General features: G+C 38.2%; 1 protein-coding gene across 2 annotated transcripts in view; it reads right to left on the bottom strand.

Moving 5' to 3' along the window:
- The window catches only part of LOC135199989 (protein gustavus-like), a 221,790-nt gene that overhangs the window by 195,601 nt on the left and 325 nt on the right, over positions 1–25,864 (bottom strand). Inside the window, exon 2 of one of the 2 annotated variants that reach the window (XM_064228183.1) lies at positions 389–418. The exons of the other annotated variant lie outside the window; for it this stretch is intronic. Coding sequence (XP_064084253.1) covers positions 389–418 — 30 coding nt within the window. The remainder of the gene's footprint in view (positions 1–388; positions 419–25,864) is intronic. 2 annotated transcript variants of the gene reach the window in all.

Genomic DNA, 25,864 nt, shown 5'->3' with positions numbered 1-25,864 from the left:
TATTTCCTGAATTGGTTAACTAGCATCTGGTTCTTTCTTTGCAATAAATGATCAAGATTTCTATTATACCGTTTCCCATAATAAGGAAGAAGAAAAATAATAAACACACCAACCATTAGTTTCTGGGCCACATCCAGCGGCCATCAACACAAACAAATAATTAACAATGAAATAATCATCAGGAGTTTGCGAAAAGCAACACGAAAAGAATACAATTACGACAGTAATAAATAAATAAATAAATAAATAAATAAATAAATAAATAAAACTTACAAATTATTTTCTACCAATGACAGGTACAGATTGATGGAGATTAGGATCTTAAGAGACAATTCTTTAAGTAAAAAAACAAATAAAAACTAAAAAAATAAAAAATACCAGTACTCACCCTCCAGCCCCTAGTTCTACGTCTTCCAGGCTGAAGAAGAATAAATAAAATTCTTAAAACAAAAATAAAAAATACATCATGTAATTCAAACGTTAAAAATAAGTCTTAAAACATAAATTTCAAAATTACAATCCAAAATAAACATCGATTGAATCGCTTGAAATATTACTAATCTGTTAACAAAATACTTGAAATTTAAAATAAACAAACTGTGTCCACAAAAATAAAAATATCAAGAAAAACGAAATATACTTAATACTGAAAAAGAAAAATATAAATATGTCACATTCAAATGAGGCCGCCTTTTTCCCTTCTCCCCTTCAAGTCATTCCTTCTGGTCCAACTACAATTATTCAGTTCGGCTTCAACTCCTCTCCAACCGCAATATTCAATGCCAACTTCACCTCCTCGTCCAACCAAATATATTCAATCACAAACTTCAACTTTTTGTCCAGCTGTAACTTTAAATGCCACTTCAACTTTTTGTTGTCAAACCTTAAATGTTAAAGGACTCTTCAACATCTTAACTATAGCATTCAATGCCAACTTCAGCTTTTGGACCAATGGCGGATATTCATAGAGCTTCAACCCTAGCAGCAGAAGTTCAGAAGCACTAATATTTATGATCCCTCTACGCTCGATTCTGTTGTTTAAAAGGATTTTGCTCCTTGAAACTCATTCAAAGCCGACCAAGACCGTCAATTTCCTCTTCGTTATGAAGAGAATGGAAGGGACTAGACAATGTAGGCTTTAAAAAAAAATCTATGAGGCCATTCAGCGCTGACAGTTAAAATTTCTTTTTGAAATCTCAATTGTTATAGAGGGTGGAAAGTAAGATGGAAGAAAGAATATGAACAGAGGTACAGTAAAAAAAAAAATGAATGTGAGGGGGGGTTGCACAGCCAGGGACCGAAGGGACGCTGCAAAGAGCCTTCAGTAAGGCCTACCGTGCACCGCCTCTTCGTTCGGTAACAATGCATGCCGGTTCTACTATAACTTCCCGACTACAACTGGAGGAGACAGCAGGAGCAGGACGGCGACAGAGGAGCCAGTTGCCCGAGGGAAACAGCATTTAAGAGCGAAGGGGAAAATTGAAGCTTTCCTCCTCCTCCTCCTCCACTCCACAGACCTGTCAACATCCGACGGCTCTGTAACCTTCACGAGCGTGAGGCAAGGGCAGACGCCACAGACTTCAGATAATATAACATCTGCTTTATAATAAAGTATAAGAGAGAAATGAAAACGAAGAGACCAGCGAAAGTCTTCAATACACTAATACCGAAGGCTTGATGTTTAGGCTACAGAACATCCATGATCCAACCACGAGCACGACATGGAAAGGGGGAGAGAAACAGAGACACTGTAAGACGAATCCACAGCTCCTGCGAAAACAAGGAGAGAGAGAGAGAGAGAGAGAGAGAGAAGAGAGAGAGAGAGAGAGAGGTGCTTGAGGAAAGCTGGGGGAGGCAGGGATGGGGAGAGAGAGAGAGAGAATCACAGCGCCAGGTAATCCCAAGGTCGTCTTTCTCGCATCACATAGCAGGATGAGGGCGGGCACAGAACACATGGGAAGTTTTGAGAGAGAGAGAGAGAGAGAGAGGTTTTCCCGACAGAAAGAGAAAATGATACAACGAGATATATATATATATATATATTATATATATATATATATATATATATATATATATCTATATATATATATTAATGGTTTCAGAGAGAGAGTGAGGAGAGAGAGTGAGAGAGAGCGAGAGAGAGAGAGGTTTTCCAACGAGAAAGAGGAAACGATACAAGATCAAAATATATATATATATATATAATATATATATATCATATATATAATATATATATATATATATATATATATATATATAAAATAGGGTTTCATACATACACACACACGGAGGAGAGAGAGAGAGAGAGAGATCGAGAGAGGGAGAGAGAGAGAGAGAGAGAGAGAGAGAGAGTCAAACAGCGGTTTCAGGACAAACATCCAGGGAATTCCCAAACGGTAGAGGGAGTAATGGAATCCCCAAAGGCCAGAGAATAACACTCGCCAAGTCTCTCTCTCTCTCTCTCTCTCTCTCTCTCTCTCTCTCTCGTCCATCCTCCCCACAGCTAGGACCACAAGTGCGTTCACTAAAAATCCGGTTGCTACAAGCACAGATTTGTTTTTATTTGTCTCCCTCTCTTAAGGACGAAGGGTACCTTTTGTCAAGGCAAAATGTTGAACAATAAACAAATAAATAAATAAATAAATAAAGGTTGGACGTTTTCCAACCAACTAAAAATTAATGGTACCCACGAAACACTTCTTTACGAAAGAATATCTCAAGTTTTCCTACATAAAAATGAACTATATTTTTAATTGATTATTAAAACAACAGTGCCTCTTTGTAGCCAACCTCAACCATGTCCAATCAATGAGATTAACAATATTCACTTCATGGCCAACCTGGGCTCTTGTGTCCATTTTCAACAGGCGTATCCCACCAAGATAAATTACAAATGTAGAATTTTCACCTCAGAGACATATATACCTCAATAACGATTCGTAAGCCCACAGAGAGAGAGAGAGAGAGAGAGAGAGAGAGAGAGAGAGAGAGAGAGAGAGAGAGAGAGAGAGAGAGAGAGAGAAACTCCATAGGTTGGTAACAGACAGGATAACAAACGTGCTCTACTAATCAACAAAGAGGAAAAATAAATCAAGGTCAATTCACTTTCTCCAGGGCGCATAAACAAATAGCGACTTTTACTTTGGGATTCGATGCTGAGGCCTCCTCTAGCAATGCCACTGTTCCCTATATAACAGTTAGCCCACTAATAATAATAATAATAATAATAATAATAATAATAATAATAATAAGTAATAATATATATATATATATATATATATGTATGTATGTATAGGTATATATATATATATATATACATATATATATATGTATGTGTGTATATAACTGAATCACGAAAGTTAGGAACGTGATAAATCCATAAATAAAGTTATATGCTACGTTGTTTATTTTCCCTTCGTGGCTATATATATATATATATATATATATTATATATATATATATATATATATATATATATATATATATATATATATATGACATACCACCGGTGTTTTCACAAATAAAATATTCCCCTTACAACCTATTTTCACGACAAAACATTACACCTTCAATTGCCATCTTATTTGTACGCACAGCTGCCAATGCTCGTTTAACTTTTTAATCAACGATTTATCTTAATATCATTACACGATCCGACATGTCCATTAATAATCGCGACAAAATCCGTTCTGCTAAGTAATTCTACAACCAAGAGACACGAGAAAGCTTCTGTCTGTCGTATTACAAATAAACACAAGCATTTAAAATCATAACTACGAAAATTCAGTATATATTTCAGTATTATAAAGTATGAAAAAAATTTAAAATCATAACTTTGAAAATTCAGTATAAAGAATTACAATTTCCTTTCTCAAGAAATAGCACAAAGTATGAACAAAAAAATTAAATCATAAGTTCGAAAATTCAGTATTTCAGCATTACAATTTCCTTTCCTTAGAAATACCACAAAGTATGAACAAAAACAAACAAAAAAATAAAATCAGAACTTCGAAAATTCAGTATTTCTGCATTACAATTTCCTCTCTAAAGAAATACCACAAAGTATGAACAAAAACAAAAAAATTAAAATCAGAACTTCGAAAATTCAGTATTTCAGCATTACAATTTCCTTTCTAAAGAAACAGCACAAAGTATGAACAAAACAAAACAAAGGGGGGGGGGGGGATAACTTCAAAAAATTACATAATCGTATATTCCAGATGCGAACAACTACAGAGACAGCTGACAACCATTGCAAATATTTGGCTGACCGCGGTATTACTTAAGCTGAAAGAATGGCTCTTCCGAGACTAACACACACACACACACTTCCAATCGAATGATAATGCAAAACTCTTGCCAAAGTCTATTCTACACTGCTCGCAATTTTACAGCAGTGTCTCTGAGCCAGTAAGCGAGGAACCTGAGAGCATACTTACACCAATGCAAAGATCAAGTTATCACCCACAAACATGTGCTACAAGTCTTCAAGGGACAAGGAAATGACGAGTCATAAAAAGCCGCTGGGCGATGAAATAATTTTGCACCGTCGTCGATAACTTGTCTCTGTATCCCTTACCAAACCTCTCTCTCTCTCTCTCTCTCTCTCTCTCTCTCTCTCTCTCTCTCTCTCTCTCTCTCCTATATAATATCTTGACAGAAGACGAGTGTACACACAATCACAATCATGCCATATATATATATTATATATATATATATATATATATATATATATATATATATATCTATATATATGTCACCGCATATTCTTAGCAAATCGCAGGGGAAGCACCTCATAAACTACTTTCAGGAGAGCACTTCCTAAAAACTTGAGGGTTTAAATACCGCCACAAATAAAAAAAACTGATATGCACAACGTTATGAATGGCGAATTCATCTGTTATATTACAAGAACCACGGCCCACGTAGCTGTGTGCATGATAGAGAGAGAGAGAGAGAGAGAGAGAGAGAGAGAGAGAGAGAGAGAGAGAGAGAGACGTTAACTAAAGAACATATAAACCTATCAACCTCGTTTGGTACACTCTGGACCAGGCTCTGGTTGGCCTTCAACCTTGGGGACGAAGCTGTAGCAGCCCAGACCAGGGTGCTGGAAGCATAAGGATATAAGGAGAGTAGGAGCAGGAGCAGAGTAGGGATACGATGCATAAGGAGGTATCGAAGACAGCGGGAGGCGTAAACGCTCGACAGCAGAGAGAGAGAGAGAGAGAGAGAGAGGATTAGGACCAGGAATGCTGGTCCAAGACACACGGGCACAGCGGACGTAACAGGCGGGAAATAAAGACCTTATGGACCCTTGGAGTAAGGGCCGTATACAGACTATAGGAGGTGCACTAGGCGAGAGAGAGAGAGAGAGAGAGAGAGAGAGAGAGAGAGAGAGAGAGAGAGAGAGAGAGCCCGGGGGGGGGGGAAGGGGGGGGTTTAAGTACCGACCGCGACAGGAATCCCATACTTTTGAGAGTTCAAGAGGACGTCGTTTGTTTATCAGGGGGTACATGCAGAATTCAGAGTTGATAAGTCGTCCACTAACTAAAAACCCCACATCTAGGGGCCTCTTAACACCCACCTCACTATATGAGAAGTACACCCAAACCCTCCACCAATTAAATATAGCCAAAAGCCAACCCTTGGTAAATATAGAATAGAATACAGAATTTAGGCCACAAAACTGAAAGTGACAGTAAAAAGGTCTGACAGATGTAGCTGGGGGAAACTTAAGCAGTTGCACGAGAGGGTGGAAAGTCCTAAGAAAGAAAGATTATAAACGGAGGTACTGTAAAAAGGAACGACAGGGGTTGCAGCTAGGGGACTGAAGGGACGCCGCAAATAACCTCAAGTAATGCTTACGGTACACCGGACAAGGTGCATTGACGGCACTATTCTCCCTGCAGGCCTTGACAACTATATGAGAGGAAAACAAAGATATAACAAAAAGAGCACCTATACGCGTCCCCTTTTCCTGTGCAGCCGACAAGGTATTAATTAAACCTGACCGACTTGTCCATTAGGGACCAGGTCAAACCACAAATAACCTTACACAGGGCAAATTCTAAAAAAAAAAAAAAAAAAAAAAAAAAAACAGGAGTAGGATTACAAAATGGATATCGGGTAATGTCTGAACTCTTATGCGTATACCTTTAAGCAGTTTTAAATAAAGAGATAATCTAGAAGGATTGGACAAATAAAAAAAAGATATATTCCCGTTTGTAAATAAAAGTGGATTTTGTTTGAACATGCTAAACTAACACATGAAAATTAAATTTTTTAATAACAGCCACGAATAAGACTACCATGAAATTTAAGGTTAGAAACTGGCTTTATTATACAAAATGAGATAGGCTATATAAATCTCGCAAAATATTTTCGATTAACCTTTGGATTGCATTGAAAGGCAAACCCATACAAATTAATGCTCCCGACACATTTATTTGTATAGTGTTCAATATAACTGGAATATACATAATATTCATAATACCCAGTTCATATAAATTTGCCAAATTTATCAACAAGATATACAGAACAAATCTTTTATACGCAAATAAGCTGGTTATGCAACACAGTGAGCAATAAATTATAAATCAAGTCGTATTATGACTGCAATATATTACATCTCAAATTAACTGTTTACAAACTGAATATTAAATTTTTTTATTAAACGCTGAACAACACTTGGCTACAAAGTTTTCAATGTCGAACACATACAACGAACACCAAAATTTAATTTTGTCTGTGTGTGTGTGTGTGTGTGTGTGTTGTGAATAAGGCGCTGAATCTATTAAATCAAATCCAGCAAGTTCTTGGCTTCGCGTCCATGTCGATGCTTCTGAGGTATTCAAGCACACATTAACAATTGTAGATTTTTAACGAATGCTTTAGTGCTTGCAAGATCTTCAATTACCATTTAAACGCTAATAAGAGATATGCAACTGACGTCTTAATACTTCAAAGATCTACAATCGTTTACGCGTTTTAACGCGATTTGTCGATTTTCTATGGGTGCTTAACGGCCCTAACATCCTGCTTTTCAAAATAGCTTAGTTCATTTTCATAGTGTGTTCATAGATAATACCTACACATTTTCTGAATTTTCTATAACACTTTTACATTCATACATAAGTATCAACACAGAAATGTGCGTAAAGTTGAGGATAATGTGCTTGGACGTCACACTTCGCGATTCCAAAATTAGAACCTCAAAGTCGGCCAAAACAAAGCTTCCAAAATCCTCAAAGCTCCCAGAATAGAACGGAGGGAGCTTCTCGTGGAAAAAGAAAAAGACACATACACATACCTCTAAAAAAATTCGGGGCAGGAATAGATCAATTTTTCGGGTCACGTTTGTGAATGAACAACAGGCCCAATCATTCACTGAGTCGCTCGTTCTTCAAAACAGGATGCACCGATGCGTGGGACAGATAGATAGATAGATAGATACCTTTGTCCCGCCACACGGCGCATATGCACCAAAATAACCTCTTTTGGCGTAAAGAGGAATGAAATAAAGCCCGGTCTATCTGCTATCAAGTTATGCGCACAATGAAGAAAGATAATAACCTTTTTTTTTACGAGCGAAAACGCTCCGATCTATTAGGAGTTATCACATTCAGGCCCTTGTACTATAATTACTTGAAAGCAAATTACTCAATGTATTTACAAAGCAGAATTTAATTGATTCTCTCATAACAATCTACGCGGGAAACCTATGTATTGTACAAATTCAGCTTTAATCGAAATTTTTTTCATATCAATACAATATACCTACTTACTCAACATACGCATGCCACGCAAGACTGATACGTAACACGCCAAAAGGAAATTTATATAAATAATTTAAAAATATAGACACGATAAAAAAAGAACACTAAATGTCTTCTGAGTCACCATTTGGATTGACCATGAGGTGCGCAACACCTGTGCCAGCAAATGTGTCGGAGAGGTGAGCTCTATAATCAAATACAGAAGCGATTACCTTTTAGTTTCCTTGGTCTCATTTTCTCGCTGGAATCAAATTAGGGATTAAAACATAGTGAGTCAAACCCAGGTTCCGAGAACAGTTCTTCGACTGGCGATAATAATTCAATCGAAAATGAATTACACTCAATAACAGGTTTATCTACTTCATATTTACGTCTAATTGAAAAAAAAAATCAATGACTCAACCACACGAGATTTAAAAACTAAAATGAATTTAACCAACTCATCCCAAATCATGTTCTACGAACACGGTCGCGCTCATGGGCGTAACATCAATAGTTATTTTGCGAAAACATCAGCAAAAAATAAGCCAATAAATCAAGGCCAACGCAGCACAATGGAATTAAAAAAAAAATGGGAGGGGGGTGGAGGTGGGTGGATCAAGAAGTGCACTATCAAAATCGAAGTGAGATGGCGAATGTGCATTAGCATAAGCAGGATGAGCAAATATCTCAAATATAGTAAAACTCAATACATCCCACGTCAAACCGGACATTTCATTTCGGGAAATACTTAATTAGCAACATACCAACCCAGACAATCCAACCCGAGTTTGCTAATAAGTCACAATTTTCAAATCAATATGCTGAACGATGACGTCACGCGGCAGGACAACAAAGCAGTGCATTATGGCAAATGCAACTGATCACATCCCACAAAAATACGACGATTCCCTTTCATGGCGTTTGTCTAAACCATTAATGGGAATGTTGACTCATTCTTCTCGTTACTCACGATGTGTTAACATCAGCTGTTTCGATTTTCGCTTCTTGAAAATTGTTCAAATTAAGTAAAGCTGTCATCGCATCAATCACATGCATGTGCACGTGCGTGCGCGCACACAAAAACAGACACGAAATACAAGCAATATACAAATATACATAAAACGTTGACTTCATAAATATATAACAAGAGGAGGCTCTGCATCGAATGAAAATCACGTAACTTGTTCAATAAAAAATAACCGTGAGAATATAAAGAGCAACTATCCAATGAGTTACATGTGTAATTCCACTGCCTTTCTATCGACAACGGAAGCACAAGATAAAAATTGCTGAAAGATAAGAGAGAGCGAGAGAGAGAGAGAAATGGGATAAGAGTTACATCCACGAATTTGGATCCTTGGTCTGGAATAGTGACGATGAGGGATTTGAGGAAAGAGGGGGGGGGTGGGGGGGGGGGGGGGGGGGGGATATACTAGATGGATATGGGAGTAAGGTGGAGGTAAAGGAGGGTGGGGGGAGGGGGGGGGGGGTGGGGGCATGGTGGTGGGAGGTGGGAACCCATCCCTAAACAGAATGATGACTACAGGAGACACGCACAAAGAAAATCGGTTCGCACGCTACCATTATTATGGCAAAAAGAAATAGATGGGTGTACCCACAACTACCTCGTTTGAGAAGGACGACTTAATGGTCGGCTGGTTGGTTGCATGTGTGTATGTGCGTTTGTATGTATGTAGCTGCCGCTGCAGAGTTTTTCCATTCTTTCCACACCCACGCAAATACATAACACACACCATATATATGTATATGTATAATATTATGTAGTATGTATGTATGTATGGTATGTATGTATGTATGTATAAAAATGTGATATAGATATATATATATCTATATATATATATATACTATATCTTATTACACACACAATACAAAGGAAGATGCCAAACATTGTCATACACAATTAACCTCTTTTTCAAAATGGCTACAGAATCTAAACCCCCGTCCCATCCCCTAAAAATCCGCAACGAAACACAAGAACAAACTGCAAAAGACCCTGAAAAAAAAAAAAAAAAAAAAAAAAAAAAAAAATTGCAGCAGAAATCGGATGCCGTGCACCGTAATTCATAACCTGAGTAGCAACAGCAGCAGTGGCAAGGCTAGATCCATAATTCCCTCCCTGCACATACCACGTACTGCACGTTGGTCCTGAGGTATATAGCTCATTCTAATAATAACAGGCCACGTTTCGTCTCAGAACTTCGCCCACTCGTCCCTCCCACCGTATATATTCTTCAAAGGCTACTTTCAACGCTAGCGGGGAAACAAAGGATAGTGAGTGTTATATGTGTGTATGTATACATATACATATGTATATATATGACCGGTAAAAATGTTGTTACAACAGAATTCCATGTAATACACGGAGCCCATAAGAAAGCCTAAATATAGAAAGTAAGGACTATATTTCAGAGACTGCTGTCTCTGTCTCTATTCAGGTAGAGAGAGAGACAGCAGCAGTCTGTGATATATAGTACTTTCTATATTTTGGCGTTTTTATGGGCTCCTTATATATACATACTTGTACATTCAATTTCCCCTAAAAATGCCTATAATCCCCCAATACAATGTACGATTTCATCTGTATCAACTAAAATGATATGCATGCAATATCCGCATGCATGGGAAATGCCCCCCATAACGCTCTAGTCCTCAATTAACCCGTGACATTCCGGTCCCTTCATAACCACTGAAATCATTGGAAAGCAAGTGTCAGTGACCGAAGGGACCCTGCCTTTAAATTCAGCGTCGGCCTCCGAGTCAATTCTATTTGGGAAGGTTTGTTACGCGCAAGAGGAAAGTCCAGAGACTCAAGTCATCGGTTACTTTCTGTCGCTACGTGATAGCAGCTGTTTCTTTCGTTGTGTATGTACATCTTCAGCGGAAAACCCATGCGGACACTTAAACAGAATATAAACCCGAGAGGGCTCCATGGGTTAAAGCAGGCCTGCAGAGAGAGAGAGAGAGAAGAGAGAGAGAGAGAGAGAGAGAGAGAGAGAGAGAGAGTTTGTCCTGATGTAACTACTGTAGGGAGTGGATGTAGCGTTACATTATGTTGTTAATGGTCTTCGGTTAATTATCGATCTACAAGGGGGGCGGGGGCTTTCCACACAAACACAGAGAGAGAGAGAGAGAGAGAGAGAGAGAGAGAGAGAGAGAACCGAGGAAAGGGAATAAAACCGATTCGCATGAATTCAGACGTCAGCAAAGAGTAGGACTGAAGTGTTCATCGTTTCAACATTTGGGGGATCAGCAGATTCCACAACAGTGCTAGGCAGATTATCCCAAGCTCGAGTTGTAGCAAAAATAAAAAAACAAAAACTCCTAGAAAACAGAGTTGTGTCAAACCCTGATGTTACAAAACGACCCGCTGTTTGCAACAGCAGCAGCCTCGTCTATTTTTGCGAACAAAAAAGCTACGTCAAGTAAAGAGCAAAAACAGCTCCGTCAAGTAAAGAGGCGACAGTAATGAACTCAGATACAGAAATGTATCACGGAGACAAAAAAAAAAAAAAACTCAAGAACTGCAATATTTCAGGTACATGATCCCAGAATATTAACACCCTTTCCACACACAAACAAAACCACATTCAAGTGCTGCTGTATTTCGGATACATAATTCGCTGACATCATCACTTACAAAAATATCCACATTCACTGGTACCTGCACACCCTTTGCCCCATTACACCCATCACGTTTGTTCCCAAAACTTCTCCAAGGACCCCACACCTGCAGCGGTTCTTCGCCTCGCTGGTGACCCCATCCCAAGTGATGCACTCGTTCCATCAAACTTCGTTCCCACTAATTAAAAAGTCAAGATTACTGATGTAATACATATATGCCCCTAGGGGCCTTACATAAGTAGCAGGGAGGATATCGTATTTAAAAAAAAATAAATAAATACAAAATTAAAAAAGTGGATATTGTAATTGCAATGTAAGGATATTACTATGCATGGCCAAAAGATTTTCTACGTAACATATATTACTTAATTAAACACTGATACTTACATCTCTCTCTCTCTCTCCTATATATATATATATATATATATATATATATATATATATATATATATATATATATATATATATATATATATTATACAGTCACAGCAAAATCCAAATTATTCTTAAAAAGCAGCCAAGACAGATACGCAACGTCTCACTAGCGCAAAAGGACTAGGGTCCCAGAAAAGACGATCACTTTTGAGATAATCCTGTTACAAGAACAACTCGTATAAAAGAGAAAAAAAAATTGTCCTTGATATTTACATAAGGGGAAAAAAAAAAGAGGAAACTATTCTTTGAGATACATTAATCCGCCTGACACCAGGAGAAGCCAGCATCATAAGCACTGGCTTGGGTAGTCCACGTTGACTGCTATTTAATATTAATATATTTCGATTATTATTAGCATATTAAACATTCTGAATGCTGGCGGAGCTAACGCTACTCTATAGCCATGCACGCCTGAGAATGACCTTCATATAAACAATGATAATGACCTGACGAAAGCATGTTCCTTTCCCTCCTTAATCTAACATTCTTGTTGTATTTAAAATGAATATAATATAATCTAACGGTACTTTATGCCTGTCCCGTAACACAGTGTTTAGAGGTTACCTCCAATTAAGCGACAACTTCTTTATAACTTCCCGGGCTTCTGAAAAAGCACAAGCCTCCCAAAAGATGCACAGGGCTTTGTTCGGACGTTAAAACACTGCACAATAACGCGCGAAAAACTCAAGAAAAAAGTATTTCGCGCCACCATTAAACACGAGTCGCACCTTTTTCTTTAAAAGGCAAGAAAAGAGAGACAATCATCTAATAGTTCTCATGGAACAAAGCAACAATTGAACGTCATGAGACTGTACAGGACATTGGAGGCAAGTCCTCCAGCGCCACCTCGCCCTAGGAAGGGGAGAAGAGAAGGAAGAAGAGCGGAGAGAAGACCTGGAACAGGAGGGAAGGAGGAAGATGAGAGGGATTCTGGAAGGGACCGACGGACTAAATGAAGCTGGAAACTAACTAAAAATGGACTCCTTTTTTACTAAAACTGGAAAAGTTTCCTTAAAAAGAAAAGTTTCCTTAAAAGGCTGTCAGATTTTTTTAAGGGATTCAAGGAGGGACACGTGTAAAACCGAGAAGAAAAGGAAAGATAACTGGGCTGGAAGAAAACAAAATGATTGGGGTAGACCAAACAAATTCTTTGACGGCCAATGAAAGTGTCTTTGGTCTAATACAACAATTCACACATAAGCATTTCAAAGCAATAAAATGAATAAATAGAGTAAAATAGAGCAATAAAATGAATGAATAAAGTAAAATAGAGCAGTAAAATGAACAAATAGAATAAAATAGAGCAATAAAATGAATAATAAAATTAGAGTAAATTAAGTAAAAAAAATTGGAAAACTTCATTTCACGTTAAGGTATTATGGGAAAAAATGTTGTATAGGTGGAACCAGGCAAGATAATATGATAAACACGTATATCCTTCAACCGTAATTATACACAACCGTCAATATTGCAATATATTAAGAATAATAGATACGAAAACCGGTCAATATTGTAATATATTAAGAAATTATCTTTTTAAAAATGTATTTTCAAACTTAAAAACATTTCCGACTAATAAAGAAATAAGTTTCAACTATGACTTGTCCCATTCGCCAAATCGCGAGTTGGAGAGAGAGAGAGAGAGAGAGAGAGAGAGAGAGAGAGAGAGAGAGAGAGAGAGAGAGAGAGTCCACACACATCCTATTCTTATTTCCCTCATTCCAAACAAAGACCATTCCACTACTTTTGTTCTTCAAACTCTCACCATTGGTCTTCCCTAAGTAGAAAACTTTTTCCTCCATTAAAGAACCCTTTCCTCTCTCTCTCTCTCTCTCTCTCTCTCTCTCTCTCTCTCTCTCTCTGGCACAGAATTCCTCCGGCCCACATCCAGGGAGGCCTGAGGCATTTATAAATAGGTTTTGGTGTTTATGATTCTCTTCTCTCTCTCTCTCTCTCTCGAGTTTCATCATTAGCGACATTACCGAGTTGATTACAACTGCCACCTTTATTAATAACATCATCATCATCACTATTATCAACCTCATTTCTATCTCCTACGTTATGAAAACCATACATCTGAAAATGTCGGACAATATCGGTATTATTCTAAACGTCACTTTTTGTTAAAACTATATATATAAAAAATAGCTTCAATTAACCAAGTTAAGTAGAGCAGTGAGGTAAGAAAGCGTTCTTGTGCATACACACAAGACCAAGATGTAAACAAACGACGTCAGAAAACTGTCAAGTATTTACAGCATTTATTCACCATCACACTCAACGTCTCCGAGACTCATCTAAGCACATGGTTTTGGCACCTCCGAAGAAAGCAAAGACCTTGAGTTCTCTGCCGGACCTCAAATGGCAGCACTGACAATTTGGCGAGGGGAGAATCACGTATAACTGAACCTTCCATAAGGCAAATGCCCCTTTAAACGTGTCCCGCATTGCTACTTTCTTCTTCTTCTTCAGGCTTTCGCGCCGTGCGTCAATAGTTTCTCTATTCTACCATTATCATCTTAAGGCAGTTTCTGATTACGTACTTTTATCATTATTGAAAATATCAGTGCTTTTAGGTGGCTTCTCAATTTCCATACACTGCAATACCTTTATTTGGAAAAAGAGGAATAGATCAAACTGAATAACGGATAACACATACGTGTGTATGTGTGTGATACTCACAGAAATGAATACCTTTATTTGTAAAATATAGAATACAGATTAAACGGAAAAAAAAATTACATTAAAAAAAAACTTCCCGAAATGGAATCTTTTATTTGAAAAAAAAAAAAGTAAAATACAGATCAAAAGAAAAACAGTTACACATTTCTTTATAAAAACAACGCCAGTTCCCGTCCCTTCCTTGCTTTAGTTGAGCCACCATTACCTTCACCAAAGGTTAATTTCGCCTGAGAATGATTTTCGTCGCTTGCTCGAGTTTCAGCGTAACTGACTGTCAAGAATTTCCGGAGAAGATGACGCCTTCGACAAGAGCTGCAACCCCCAATAAAAGCCAGTGGGTTCGATTCAGTTACGCGCGCGCGCGACTGAACAAACAAAGAAACGCATGACAGGTATCCTATCTAGTACTATTCCTTAATTACTGTCACTACCAAAAAACCTATTACCTTCAGTTCTAATTGGGGGTTATAACGAAAATGCCAAGACTCTGAATATATGCATGGGTATATTAGAAGAGGAATATTTCACATCATATGGCATAAAAGTCAAATGTGATGCATGATAATAATAAAAAAAAAAAAAAAAATTTGATTCATGACAGAAAAGTTAAATATGATGTATGACGGCAAAGTTAAATATGATTCATGACAGCAGAGTTAAATATGATACATAACAGCAAAGTTCACTATGATTCTTGACAACAGTTTAAAAATGATTCATATAGCCAAAGTTGAATATGACTAATGGCAGCTAAGTTAAATATGATTCATGAAGCCAAAGTTAAACATGATTCATGACAGCAAAGTTGACGATTCAAGATCTGCCAAACATCATGAAATTTATCGGTAAATAATGGTAACCGATGCAGTCTTCCACATAGAAAGTGTACATAAAAAAAAACTTTCAAATAATTTTGATATAATAATATATTTTTTTTTTTTTTTTTAGAAAAATAAATATCTGATCAAACGAATCACATAATTAACTCCACTCCATCATCATATACAGGACAAACCACGAACACCACTATTCAGCAAATACCCGGGCATCATAACATCTCCAAATTACCATCTGGATTCTGGGCGCCCCCTTCAAAAGCATTAATCCAGACAAAATCGCGCGACTTTTGCATGCCTGCATGCATAAGGGAGGTCAGATTACGAGGCGTTCCGTACACAAAGAGACGATTAACCCATCAAGGCATAACAAACGACGGCAATTAGAACGGCGAGGTTTGGATTCCTAAAAACCCTAATCCGGAGTAAGACCCTGGCTACTCATTCTAAGCGCTGGCCTGGAATCACAATTACCGGATGGCCAGAAATGGTAAAATTGCTCAATTTAATCACAGAGATTCATATACCGAATGATAAGGAGGCATAACTAGTGTCCAAAACAGAAAAACGTAACATAAATGTTTTACTGTTAATTATTCTTTACCAGAATTTACCAGAATACCAAATCTTGAAAGCACACCACAATCATGAAACTGATTTTGTTAAATTTAGAATTTCTACATGTAACTTAAAAATACAGACGATAAAAAAACAAAAAACCTTTGGGGGTTGCCAAACCCAAGTGCGGATTTGTCATCTTAGTAGGAAACACAAGGATTTAAATCTAATTGGGCTACAGCGAAGTAATGAGAGCATGTTTTGCCCAAGTGGTAACATACCGTGCCTAATTACTGGAATAATAATGAACGATAGGAACCAAGTCTAAATGAAACACTCTATACATAAATGGAGCCAATTCATACTGTATAATGTTCGTCGAAAAAAAAATGGTGTAATGAATATTGCAAACATTCATAAAGAAGTTAAAAATGGTAAACAAAAAACTGCTAGGTAAGGTGCGAGACATAACTTTCAAAATCAAAATTACATTTAATACGGGCCGAATAATCAATCTTCGGAGCATTATCGCTGCTCTGATGTTACTTAAGTTTGATGTTACCTAAATTTTGATGTTACTTAAATTTCGGGACAAAACAAGAATTAAACCTGATCTGAGAAAACTATTTCCTTTCAACTCCGGAGCACAAGATTCCTCGTCAGCCAGTGGATAATGATTCTCTCTCTCTTTCTTTTTTATTCATTCTTCCTTCCTTCTATAGCCCATAGCCCAGACCGTACGTCCGTCCCTCTCACACAGTGACAAAGAACTGGAGGCGGCGGAGAGAGAAAAAAAAAAGACGACCTCCCATGGGAAAGACCTTGGTCCCACACACACTGGAAACCATCTCTCTCTCAGTAGGGGACAACATCACCCAGTCCGAAAAACAGAACCGTCCATCTTGAACGAGTCTTGCGGGGAAATGGAAAACATTAGAACTTACTCCTCTGCCCTGAATCTACACAGAAATTCTGGAACGAGAGAGAGAGAGAGAGAGAGAGAGAGAGAGAGAGAGAGAGAGAGAGAGAGAGAGAGAGAGAGAGGTGGCTAGTCCAAAAAAGCTCTGTTCCGGATTTCCGGTCCTGAGCCTGGCTAAATATGGCGGGTGTCAGGAAAGCATCCGAAATGTGCCGTTATTGATGAAAAGTAAATAAAACTGGATGAAGAGACTCGTTATCAACAACGACCCCGACAAGTGATTAAGCCAAGAAAAAAAAATTTATAAACGAATATCCCAAACGTCAATGATTCAAAGGTTTTCAAAACCAAGGCCGAAGCAGAACAGACCTCGAGTAAACCCGTACGCACAAAAGGTCCGAAATCACGCACCGAGAGCATGCGCGCACACAATCCAGGAAAACAGGTATTAGATTCCTTGATGTAATCAGACGCCCCCGAAGGAGACTGGCCTAGTTTCTCCTACTGTCCCCAGGGCGAAGGATATCGCAGGATACCAGTCTTGCCTGGCCTCCTCTCCTATCGCTGGTACCATCAGTAACGAGAGGAAACTTGGCGCTTTTTGAGTCGAAATAGGCTGCAGATTTGACATTTTGCTTTATTGAAATGACTTTATTTTATGTAGATTTGCTTTTCGAAATGACATGATTTGACGATTTGCTTTTTCGAAATGACATGACTTAACGATCTACTTTTGCGAAATGACGTGTCTTGACGATTCGCTTTTTCGAAAAGACATGATTTTACGTAAAGATTTGCTTTTCGAAATGACATTTGACGATTTGCCTTTTCTAAATGACATGATTTGACGATTTGCTTTTTCGAAATGACATGACTTGACGATTTCCTTTTTCGAAATGACATGACTTGACGATCTACTTTTGCGAAATGACATGAGTTGAAGATTTGTTTTTTCGAAAAGACATGATTTTACGTAAAGATTTGCTTTTTCGAAATGGCATGATTTGACGATTTGCTTTTCGAAATGACTTGATTTGACGATGTGCTGTTTCGAAATAACTTTATTTGATGATCTGTTTTTTTTTTTCGAAATGAAGTGAATATAGGATTTTCTATTTCGAAATTACATGATTTGACGATTTTCTATTTCGAAATGACATGACTTCCAATAATATATTTTGGTATCTAGACCAGCTGTGACGACGACTTGCATGTTATCGAAATGGACCGGTTTTCATCACTTTTTTTTTTTGTTTACACAAGTTTTCATAATTTACTCTTCGGGAAATTTTTTTCACAACTTACATTCATTATCTAAAGTGCAGCACTTTACACTACTGAACGTTCAAATTAGGGGACATATTGGAAAACATGCGTTTTCAAAATGAGTACAAGTTTGCACGTGACTTTTGAACTTAAATAAAAGAACTATAATAATACGGTTTCACGACTGGCTCTTCAACGAACTTAGGCTCATATAGCTAATTAGCGTCCCTTTATAATAATAATAATAATAATAATAATAATAATAATAACAAAGGCAAATCCGACAGAGCGCAAAGATCTCCACATTCCCTCCGAGGGTCGTATTTCTTCCAATCTCGCATCCATAAGGAAGGGTTTTCGTTTCGTGATCTCAGCCGTGTCATTTTATACGCGGACGACCAAGACCTTGGCGGCGTTTCCATGGAAACTAATAGGACATACGAACACACACACATATGCATTTATTTTTATACAAAATCATGAAAAGAGGCACGGAGAGAACCTGTTTTCGTGAATTGTAGTTAGAGCTTCCAGTATCCACCGGCCCCGAAGGGAACGCAATATATTACCTTCAATAAGGTATGCATAAAACTTCCATTATTATCATTAGCATAGGATACAAGGACGTACAAGTACAAAATTACAGCATATATTGAAATACAGACAACAAAGGCTTATGTACAATTAAGGAGGGACCTTCAAAGAAAGCACCAATTATTATAGTACAATTATGTAAGTTATAAAAAACGTTCCTCTTGATAAAGTAGTTCCACATGGCACAACTGCAATACACGTACGGAATCTAAACTATAATCACGTTCAAATTTAAAAGCACGCTGAAAAAAAAAATATTGACAAATTCAGTTTCGAAAACATGGGCCCCAGGCCATGCACCAACTTATAAACCAAATTACAGAGAGAAATGCTACTGTTAACTTCTCCATATTTTCAATAAACAACGAAAATGAAAAATAAATGAACACCACGGCATCCACCATCCTTATCAACAACGGTACATCAACACCCGACTTTGGCACATCCTGTAAATTTTAGATATCAATGAATGAAACTGACTTTTTTTATCTTTTTTTCCCCACAACTCGACGCCATCAGCTGCATGCAAATTAACTCAATCATGAGAGAAGCGGATATACAGGGGATGCTGTGGAGTTCTCTCTCTCTCTCTCTCTCTCTCTCTCTCTCTCGTTTGGTCTGTTGTTTGAAATTGTTTCCCTCCGTATGATTCTTTCAGTCTAGAATTCCCTCTCCCCTATTATTCCACATTCCTGTAATGCCTCTTTTCAAACGAAAGTCAACCTCTTCCTCGATGTCCTTTTCTAATTTTCCTTCAACAACATGGATGAAAACAAACTAATTTTGATTACTTTAAAACTTAACATAATTGTACATATTACATTTAACAGCAACAGGTTCCTACTTTTATGCAACTTTATTATGTACTCATTTCAAATTCTGACCTTTTGGGTTATTCCACAATTCTAAGGATATCATCTCACATTCTTTGGAAATCAGTTGAGGACCAATTCTATGGATTTTTTTCACTTATGGATTAAACCAGCAAACGAAAAAAAAACACAAACAAACAAACATTGAATGTCAATTCAATTACAAAGAATAAACAATAAAATTCACATTCACTAGGGAAAAAAAAGTTTGTTTCATTCATGGATTAAACCAGCAAACGAAAATAATAAAACTCATACAAACAAACAAACATTGAATGTCGATTCAATTACAAAGCACAAACAAGAAAATTCATCAAATTCAGTAAAAAAAAAATTTCTTTCCAACCAAGCGGCCTACATGGAATAACTTCGAGATTTCACATTCATAGCAATGAGTTGCTTCAAAGAAACCTTATCACCACATCAGTCAATAAAATGGTAAAAGTAAACTCACAGTAGTATATGCCTGTTTGATTTTGTTATTTAAAATTTATATATCTATATATTTCAAATAACAAAATCAAACAGGCATACTAGTGTGGATTTACTTTCCCAATGAGTAGCCTCTTACTCCAAACGCGAGCTAATTCCAGAATCTCAAAGAATAAATGAATTTATCTATTGTTCTGTTGCCAACTCCCACTGACAAAAGGAAAGACAAAGGTCACACAACAAACACCACTGCCAATTCGATGATAATGAGAAAACCATTATCATAAAAGCCTCCTTTGTGGTGGCCAAATACATCCTACGTAGTCAGTATACATACCTACGCATATTGTATCGAGCTAGATGATTTTGTTTATTATATTCGTTCAGAAAAAAAAAAAAAGTCCACACAGAAATTGCTTTTAACTGGAACGAAAGGTTACGCAACTTTCCACAGAATACAAATCTACATTCTTTCACACATACTTAATCAACTTTTGTTAAAGTGTTCATGGAAGACTGTAAATCAAGCTGTCTGCTCTCGAATCAAAATTCAAGCAGATGACCAGGTTACCGCCGAGAATAATGATATCGTATTTAAAAATTCGTAAGCAACGACTCGCTATTGATTTGTACACTAATCAATTTCCTTATGAGGTCAGCATAGTTTTTTATTTAGGCATCAGAAAGGAAACCTGCTAACGCGTTACGAATATCGTTATTGTGTTCTGCTAAATTCTTTAAATTTCAAATTCAAATGACGGTTCACACCGTCTATGGGATTCCTATTTTTTAAATAAAATATTACCAGTGCACCAGATTTGTTTGCTTTGATCATATGCATGCACATGATGTAATGTGATTATAAATAAACAAACAAACAAGAAATAAATATATATATATATTATATATATATATATATATATATATATATATATAATATATATATATATATAAACGACACAATCACGTGCGGAACAGAAATAAATTTCTGACTCACATCAGGGTCGAACCCAGGTCTTTGTGTGAGAGAGAGAGAGAGAGAGAGAGAGAGAGAGAGAGAGAGAGAGAGAGAGAGAGAGAGAGAGAGAGCCACGTTATACATCAAGCAATCCCAAACTTCGCCAACATGCAAAGCTCATTAGTGTCAAGAGTACCCTCCCCCAACATCTTGCTCCATCACAATTAAGGGGGCAGTGCGAAGCAGTTGAACGGAAACACCCCCAAAATTCAGGGAGGTATTAGAGGATTATCACTTACTATCGTTTATCGGACGGGCAAAAACAACGGACGGATGGCCTCTTCTCTGACGAAAGTCAGCTCAAGTATATATACGCAAGTCCAAGCAAATGTTTGCAAGCACAAAAGCTCTCTGTAGTCCCCTCTGACGGGCCCCGTCTGAAAGCCAGTCTGACTGACTGTGTCTGTCTGTCTGCTCTTCCCGTCCAACTACGGATGCTTCCTAATGATGTCCATTTTGATAGCTTCCTCTCCAAGTCGACTTTGGGGGCTTCCTATAGAAGCGGACTGTGGAAACCCACTTCCCAGTGAAGATCACTTCGACAGCGGCAGTGTCTCCTTGCAAGTCTTCTCTGAGTGCGTCGACTCTGAGAAAGTTTCCCCTCACGCTATCACAACAAACACTTCCTCTTCTTGTACGTTTTCCCCCCAAAAGTCAGGTCTCGTTATCGAAACCTTCCTTCTCTTCTGCCTGCTTCGAAAGTCTCCTCTTTTTGTCCACATATAGGTGATAACACAAAGAGTCCGCTTGGAATGCTACCGTATTAACCTGTCGATTGATACTGTGATGAACGAAAACCGGAAAATACACCGGCGGAACATTTGGCCAACCCCCTTACACACCTGTGTTAAAAAAAATATAAAACCAACCCTCCCCCGCAACCTTTCCATTACCAAAGAGACCAGGTGTTCGTTCCTGGGCTACAGAGAACCCAATGAACGAACACACACACACACACACACCTGTTTCCAACGTCAGCGGACTCTGCATCCGGTTCCGTCAGATTTTGCGAGTGCAAAAACGATACGAGCTATATATTTAAAACTCGAACGAACGCTCCGTCCCGGGTACGAGCTAAATGCGATCATTATTACAATCAACGATACTATTACCATAGAAACTGACTAGTACATACATATTATGAGTAAACAAAGGGTTTTCCTTGAGTTTTCGGGGGTCGTTAGCTAGGACCAATATTTCTAGAGGTCGTCATCTTTATCATAATTACTCTTTGTTTATGTTTTTAAGGTAATCCCCCAACGGGCTTGTACTAAACACGCCGCAAAGGTGGATACATACCGGGTTAAAATTTTACCCTTAGGGGTCACTATCAAAGAAAAAAAAAATTCTGAATATATGCATTTATATTACGATAAAAATACTAAGCACTGCATTTATGTTTTACAATGATTGAATGTGTGCATTCATATTGCGATACAAATACTAAGCAATGCAAGTATTTATAGATAAAAAGACTAAATAAGATCATGCAATATATTACCATGATAACCAGCCAAGCTTAATTTTTTAAAAGAAATATTAACAATGACAAACATGGCAAAACTATCACATATAACTGTCACTAAGGATATAAAGCATGGCATATTTACTGATCTCATTAACATTCACTGTAATTCCCTACCACGAATTGAGAATAGCCGAGAAAACCAAGATATCTGACCGATATATATAATTTAATACTTTAGCAAGAAATTACATAGCAAGAAATTACACAAACACTTGATATAACACACTATATACCAACACACACAGTCTTTGACCTTCCATGATTCATGAGTAGCCAGTGTAAGGAAAGAAGGCTTTGTGAGATCAGAATCCTGGCGGAAAGGAGAGAGAGAGAGAGAGAGAGAGGATAGAGAGAGAGAGAGAGAGAGGGGAGAGAGAGGACGAGGGAGGTAGGAGAATCGAGGGAGAGAGAAGAGAGAGAGGTGCAGACTATACACATACTTTCCTGACAAAGTGAGAGGCTACTCGGCTATATACCATAAACCCAGGCAAGGTAGCAAATAAATTAACGGTTCTGATCTCGAGAGAGAGAGAGAAGAGAGAGAGAGAGAGAGCCTTCTTTTAATCCCAAAGATTACCATCCACACAAACAAAGAAATCAAATCGACGAGAAGGTTGTTTTGACCATGGGTCTAACCCTCTGGGTTCATCCTCCTACCCAATAATGCCCATACCCCTTCCTCTCTTAAACCAATAACCCCCCCCCCATCACCCCTTCCTCTTCGTAACCAACAGTCACACCATTCCCCTTCCCCTATCCCACCCCCCTTCCCTCAGGGTAAGAGAAAGCAAGCAAGATATAAATTACAATCCTTGGTGCCACCAGAAAACCACAGGAGATAACCAATGCGTCTAAAGTCGTCGTTAGACGCGACGTGCAAGGTATCAGTAACCCACTGCGAGGTGGTCGCCTCACGAAAGTGATTGATTGATTGTAGGTTATCTCTTGCCGTCAGGAGAGAAAGTGAAACTCCAATGGTCGGCTTGAGAAGGGCCAGACAAAGCTTTTCGCTGCTTTCGAGGGACCTGGAGTGGGGACGAAACACGTGGGGTTATAATGGGTCTTCTCTTCCATTATTCATCAGTTACGTGCTCTGCTGAATGATACGTGGGGTAAACGATCGAGAGCCATTTCTGTACTGTGCAGACATTGGTCTTATTGAGCGTTGCACAACAGACTATGCGTTGGTGTACTTTTTTGCAAGACGACAACAAAGAACACTGGGTACAGCCCCGCCTAAGCTTCAAAGTACGACAATGACAGAAGAGTCGAGTCCCATCTACACTACAGACACAGATTATGCCTTAGGAATGCAGCTGCACAAGGCTACTTTAGTAGTAAATATTTACCATGACAAAAGTGATACCACGACAATCGTCAACCTGTTATTCACGGAAGAAATCTGACACGTAGTTGCTTCGTCCTCTATACTTACAGATCAACCATAATTCTAGATATCAAATGAGTCTTGGAATACAACGGTAATCTCCGTTGGAGTGAGAATGGACATGCCAATAAGAAAAGCATGGTACCACTTTCTTATGGTGTGATCGGCCTAATTAATCGTTCCTTAGGCCTAAACACGTGGTCATTACTAGTCCTACGTCACCCAACTATAAACCTCTGTATATCAACAGCTGTCGTTTTAAAAGTAAACAAATCATACATTAATTTGGGAGAACTATCTTCAACAATCAACCTACGACGTATTTTCTGAGAGGACATGCCAAAGGTGACAAAATTCAAGGTTTCCCCCGATATACCTGTACAGGTGTTCAGCAGTCTTGTAGTCCGGACTTCCCTCAGCAAGAGTGACATTCTTTTCGCCTACCTTTTTTTTCACGATGAAGATATCATCACCTACTACGATACTGATAACAGTGTAACAGGTGTAACGTACGTCGAGATACGTTGACACAAGAGTATTAAGGTAATATTTTCAATAGAACAATTCTCTGAGATCTTTACAATCTTTAGACATAATTCGCTGGAAAAGTGACAAATTTCAATTACCCTTATATTAATTCAAATTAACTACGACCTATTAACCCTACTTCACAATTTCTACACTATAATCTACGATCCTCAGCCAGCCTCCAAAAAATGTTAACCCTACAGGTTCTATATATACACCTTACAGACCTCAGAATACAAACCACCTTCCGTTCTAAACCAATAAAACTTGATTATAAATCACTACAGTTTGATACAGGATAAGGACATGTGTAATGTACTATTTACAGGACTAGATAATTCACAAGGAGAGTAACATTATTTCAAGGTATACACAAACATGGATGATGACACATGAGCAAGATCTCTCTCTCTCTCTCTCTCTCTCTCTTATATATATATATATATATATATATATATATTATATATATATATATATAATATACTCTATATTAAATATATGTATGCCACGCAATTTGATGGACATGTAGATCATTTTTGGTAACTAATATATCAATCTTGTGTTTGTATGTGTAGCCTGGCTTAGAGAGAGAGAGAGAGAGAGAGGAGGAAGAGAGCGAGAGGAGAGAAGAGGAGAGAGAAGAGAATGAGAGAGGTTTCTAGACAGAAGCCGGACAATCTTAGGCTTAAATCAGAATTTCTGTAGCCCAAACCCCCCCAACATGGCCATGAGCTCATCTGACGGTATGACAGCGACCATTTTTCAGTGCTCCTTGAGTCATCAATCGAAATGGAAGCAGCTGAATAATGATGATTAAAAAGAAAAGACAAACGTTACAACAATCACCCGAGCTTAGGCATCTCCAACGCAGTAGAATGGAAAGCCTACACCAAGCAAGGTACCACACTCTGCCTATAAAGCTGAAAGGAAGACTACACCACCACCACAGCCAGGCCGCCCACTGTAGTAGTTTAGCGAGAGGCTAACTTTGGCGAAGCCGAAATGTTCTCTCCATACTTTCTTCAATAATATAGAAAGTATCTTAGGATTGAAAAGAACGCCACGAGCAGGAAGGAAAGTTACACCTGGCTCATCAAGCTAACGAAACACTTGCTATCTTATCATTAACATCTCATGACAAACACGTGAGAACTGCAGAATACAAGCCGTGGTCACCTCTCCTCTCCAGCCTTCCCATATCCCCAGACGGTCGGGTCCCCCTCCCCCCCCACTAAAGACACCATCCCCTCCCCCATGCCACGATGACGTTCAAGGACACGTCAATTTTGTCCTTGAATTCATTCTATATTATAGACGAACAGCCAACACGCGGTGAACCGTAACCCACGCATATGATACAGCTAATTATGAATTCGCAAGAATTTATAGAAATCGGACGAAGAGGATCAC

Source organism: Macrobrachium nipponense, chromosome 26 (assembly GCF_015104395.2).
Source record: "Macrobrachium nipponense isolate FS-2020 chromosome 26, ASM1510439v2, whole genome shotgun sequence".
Taxonomy (NCBI): Eukaryota; Metazoa; Arthropoda; class Malacostraca; order Decapoda; family Palaemonidae; genus Macrobrachium; species Macrobrachium nipponense.
This window is presented reverse-complemented; position numbering and strand designations above follow the sequence as displayed.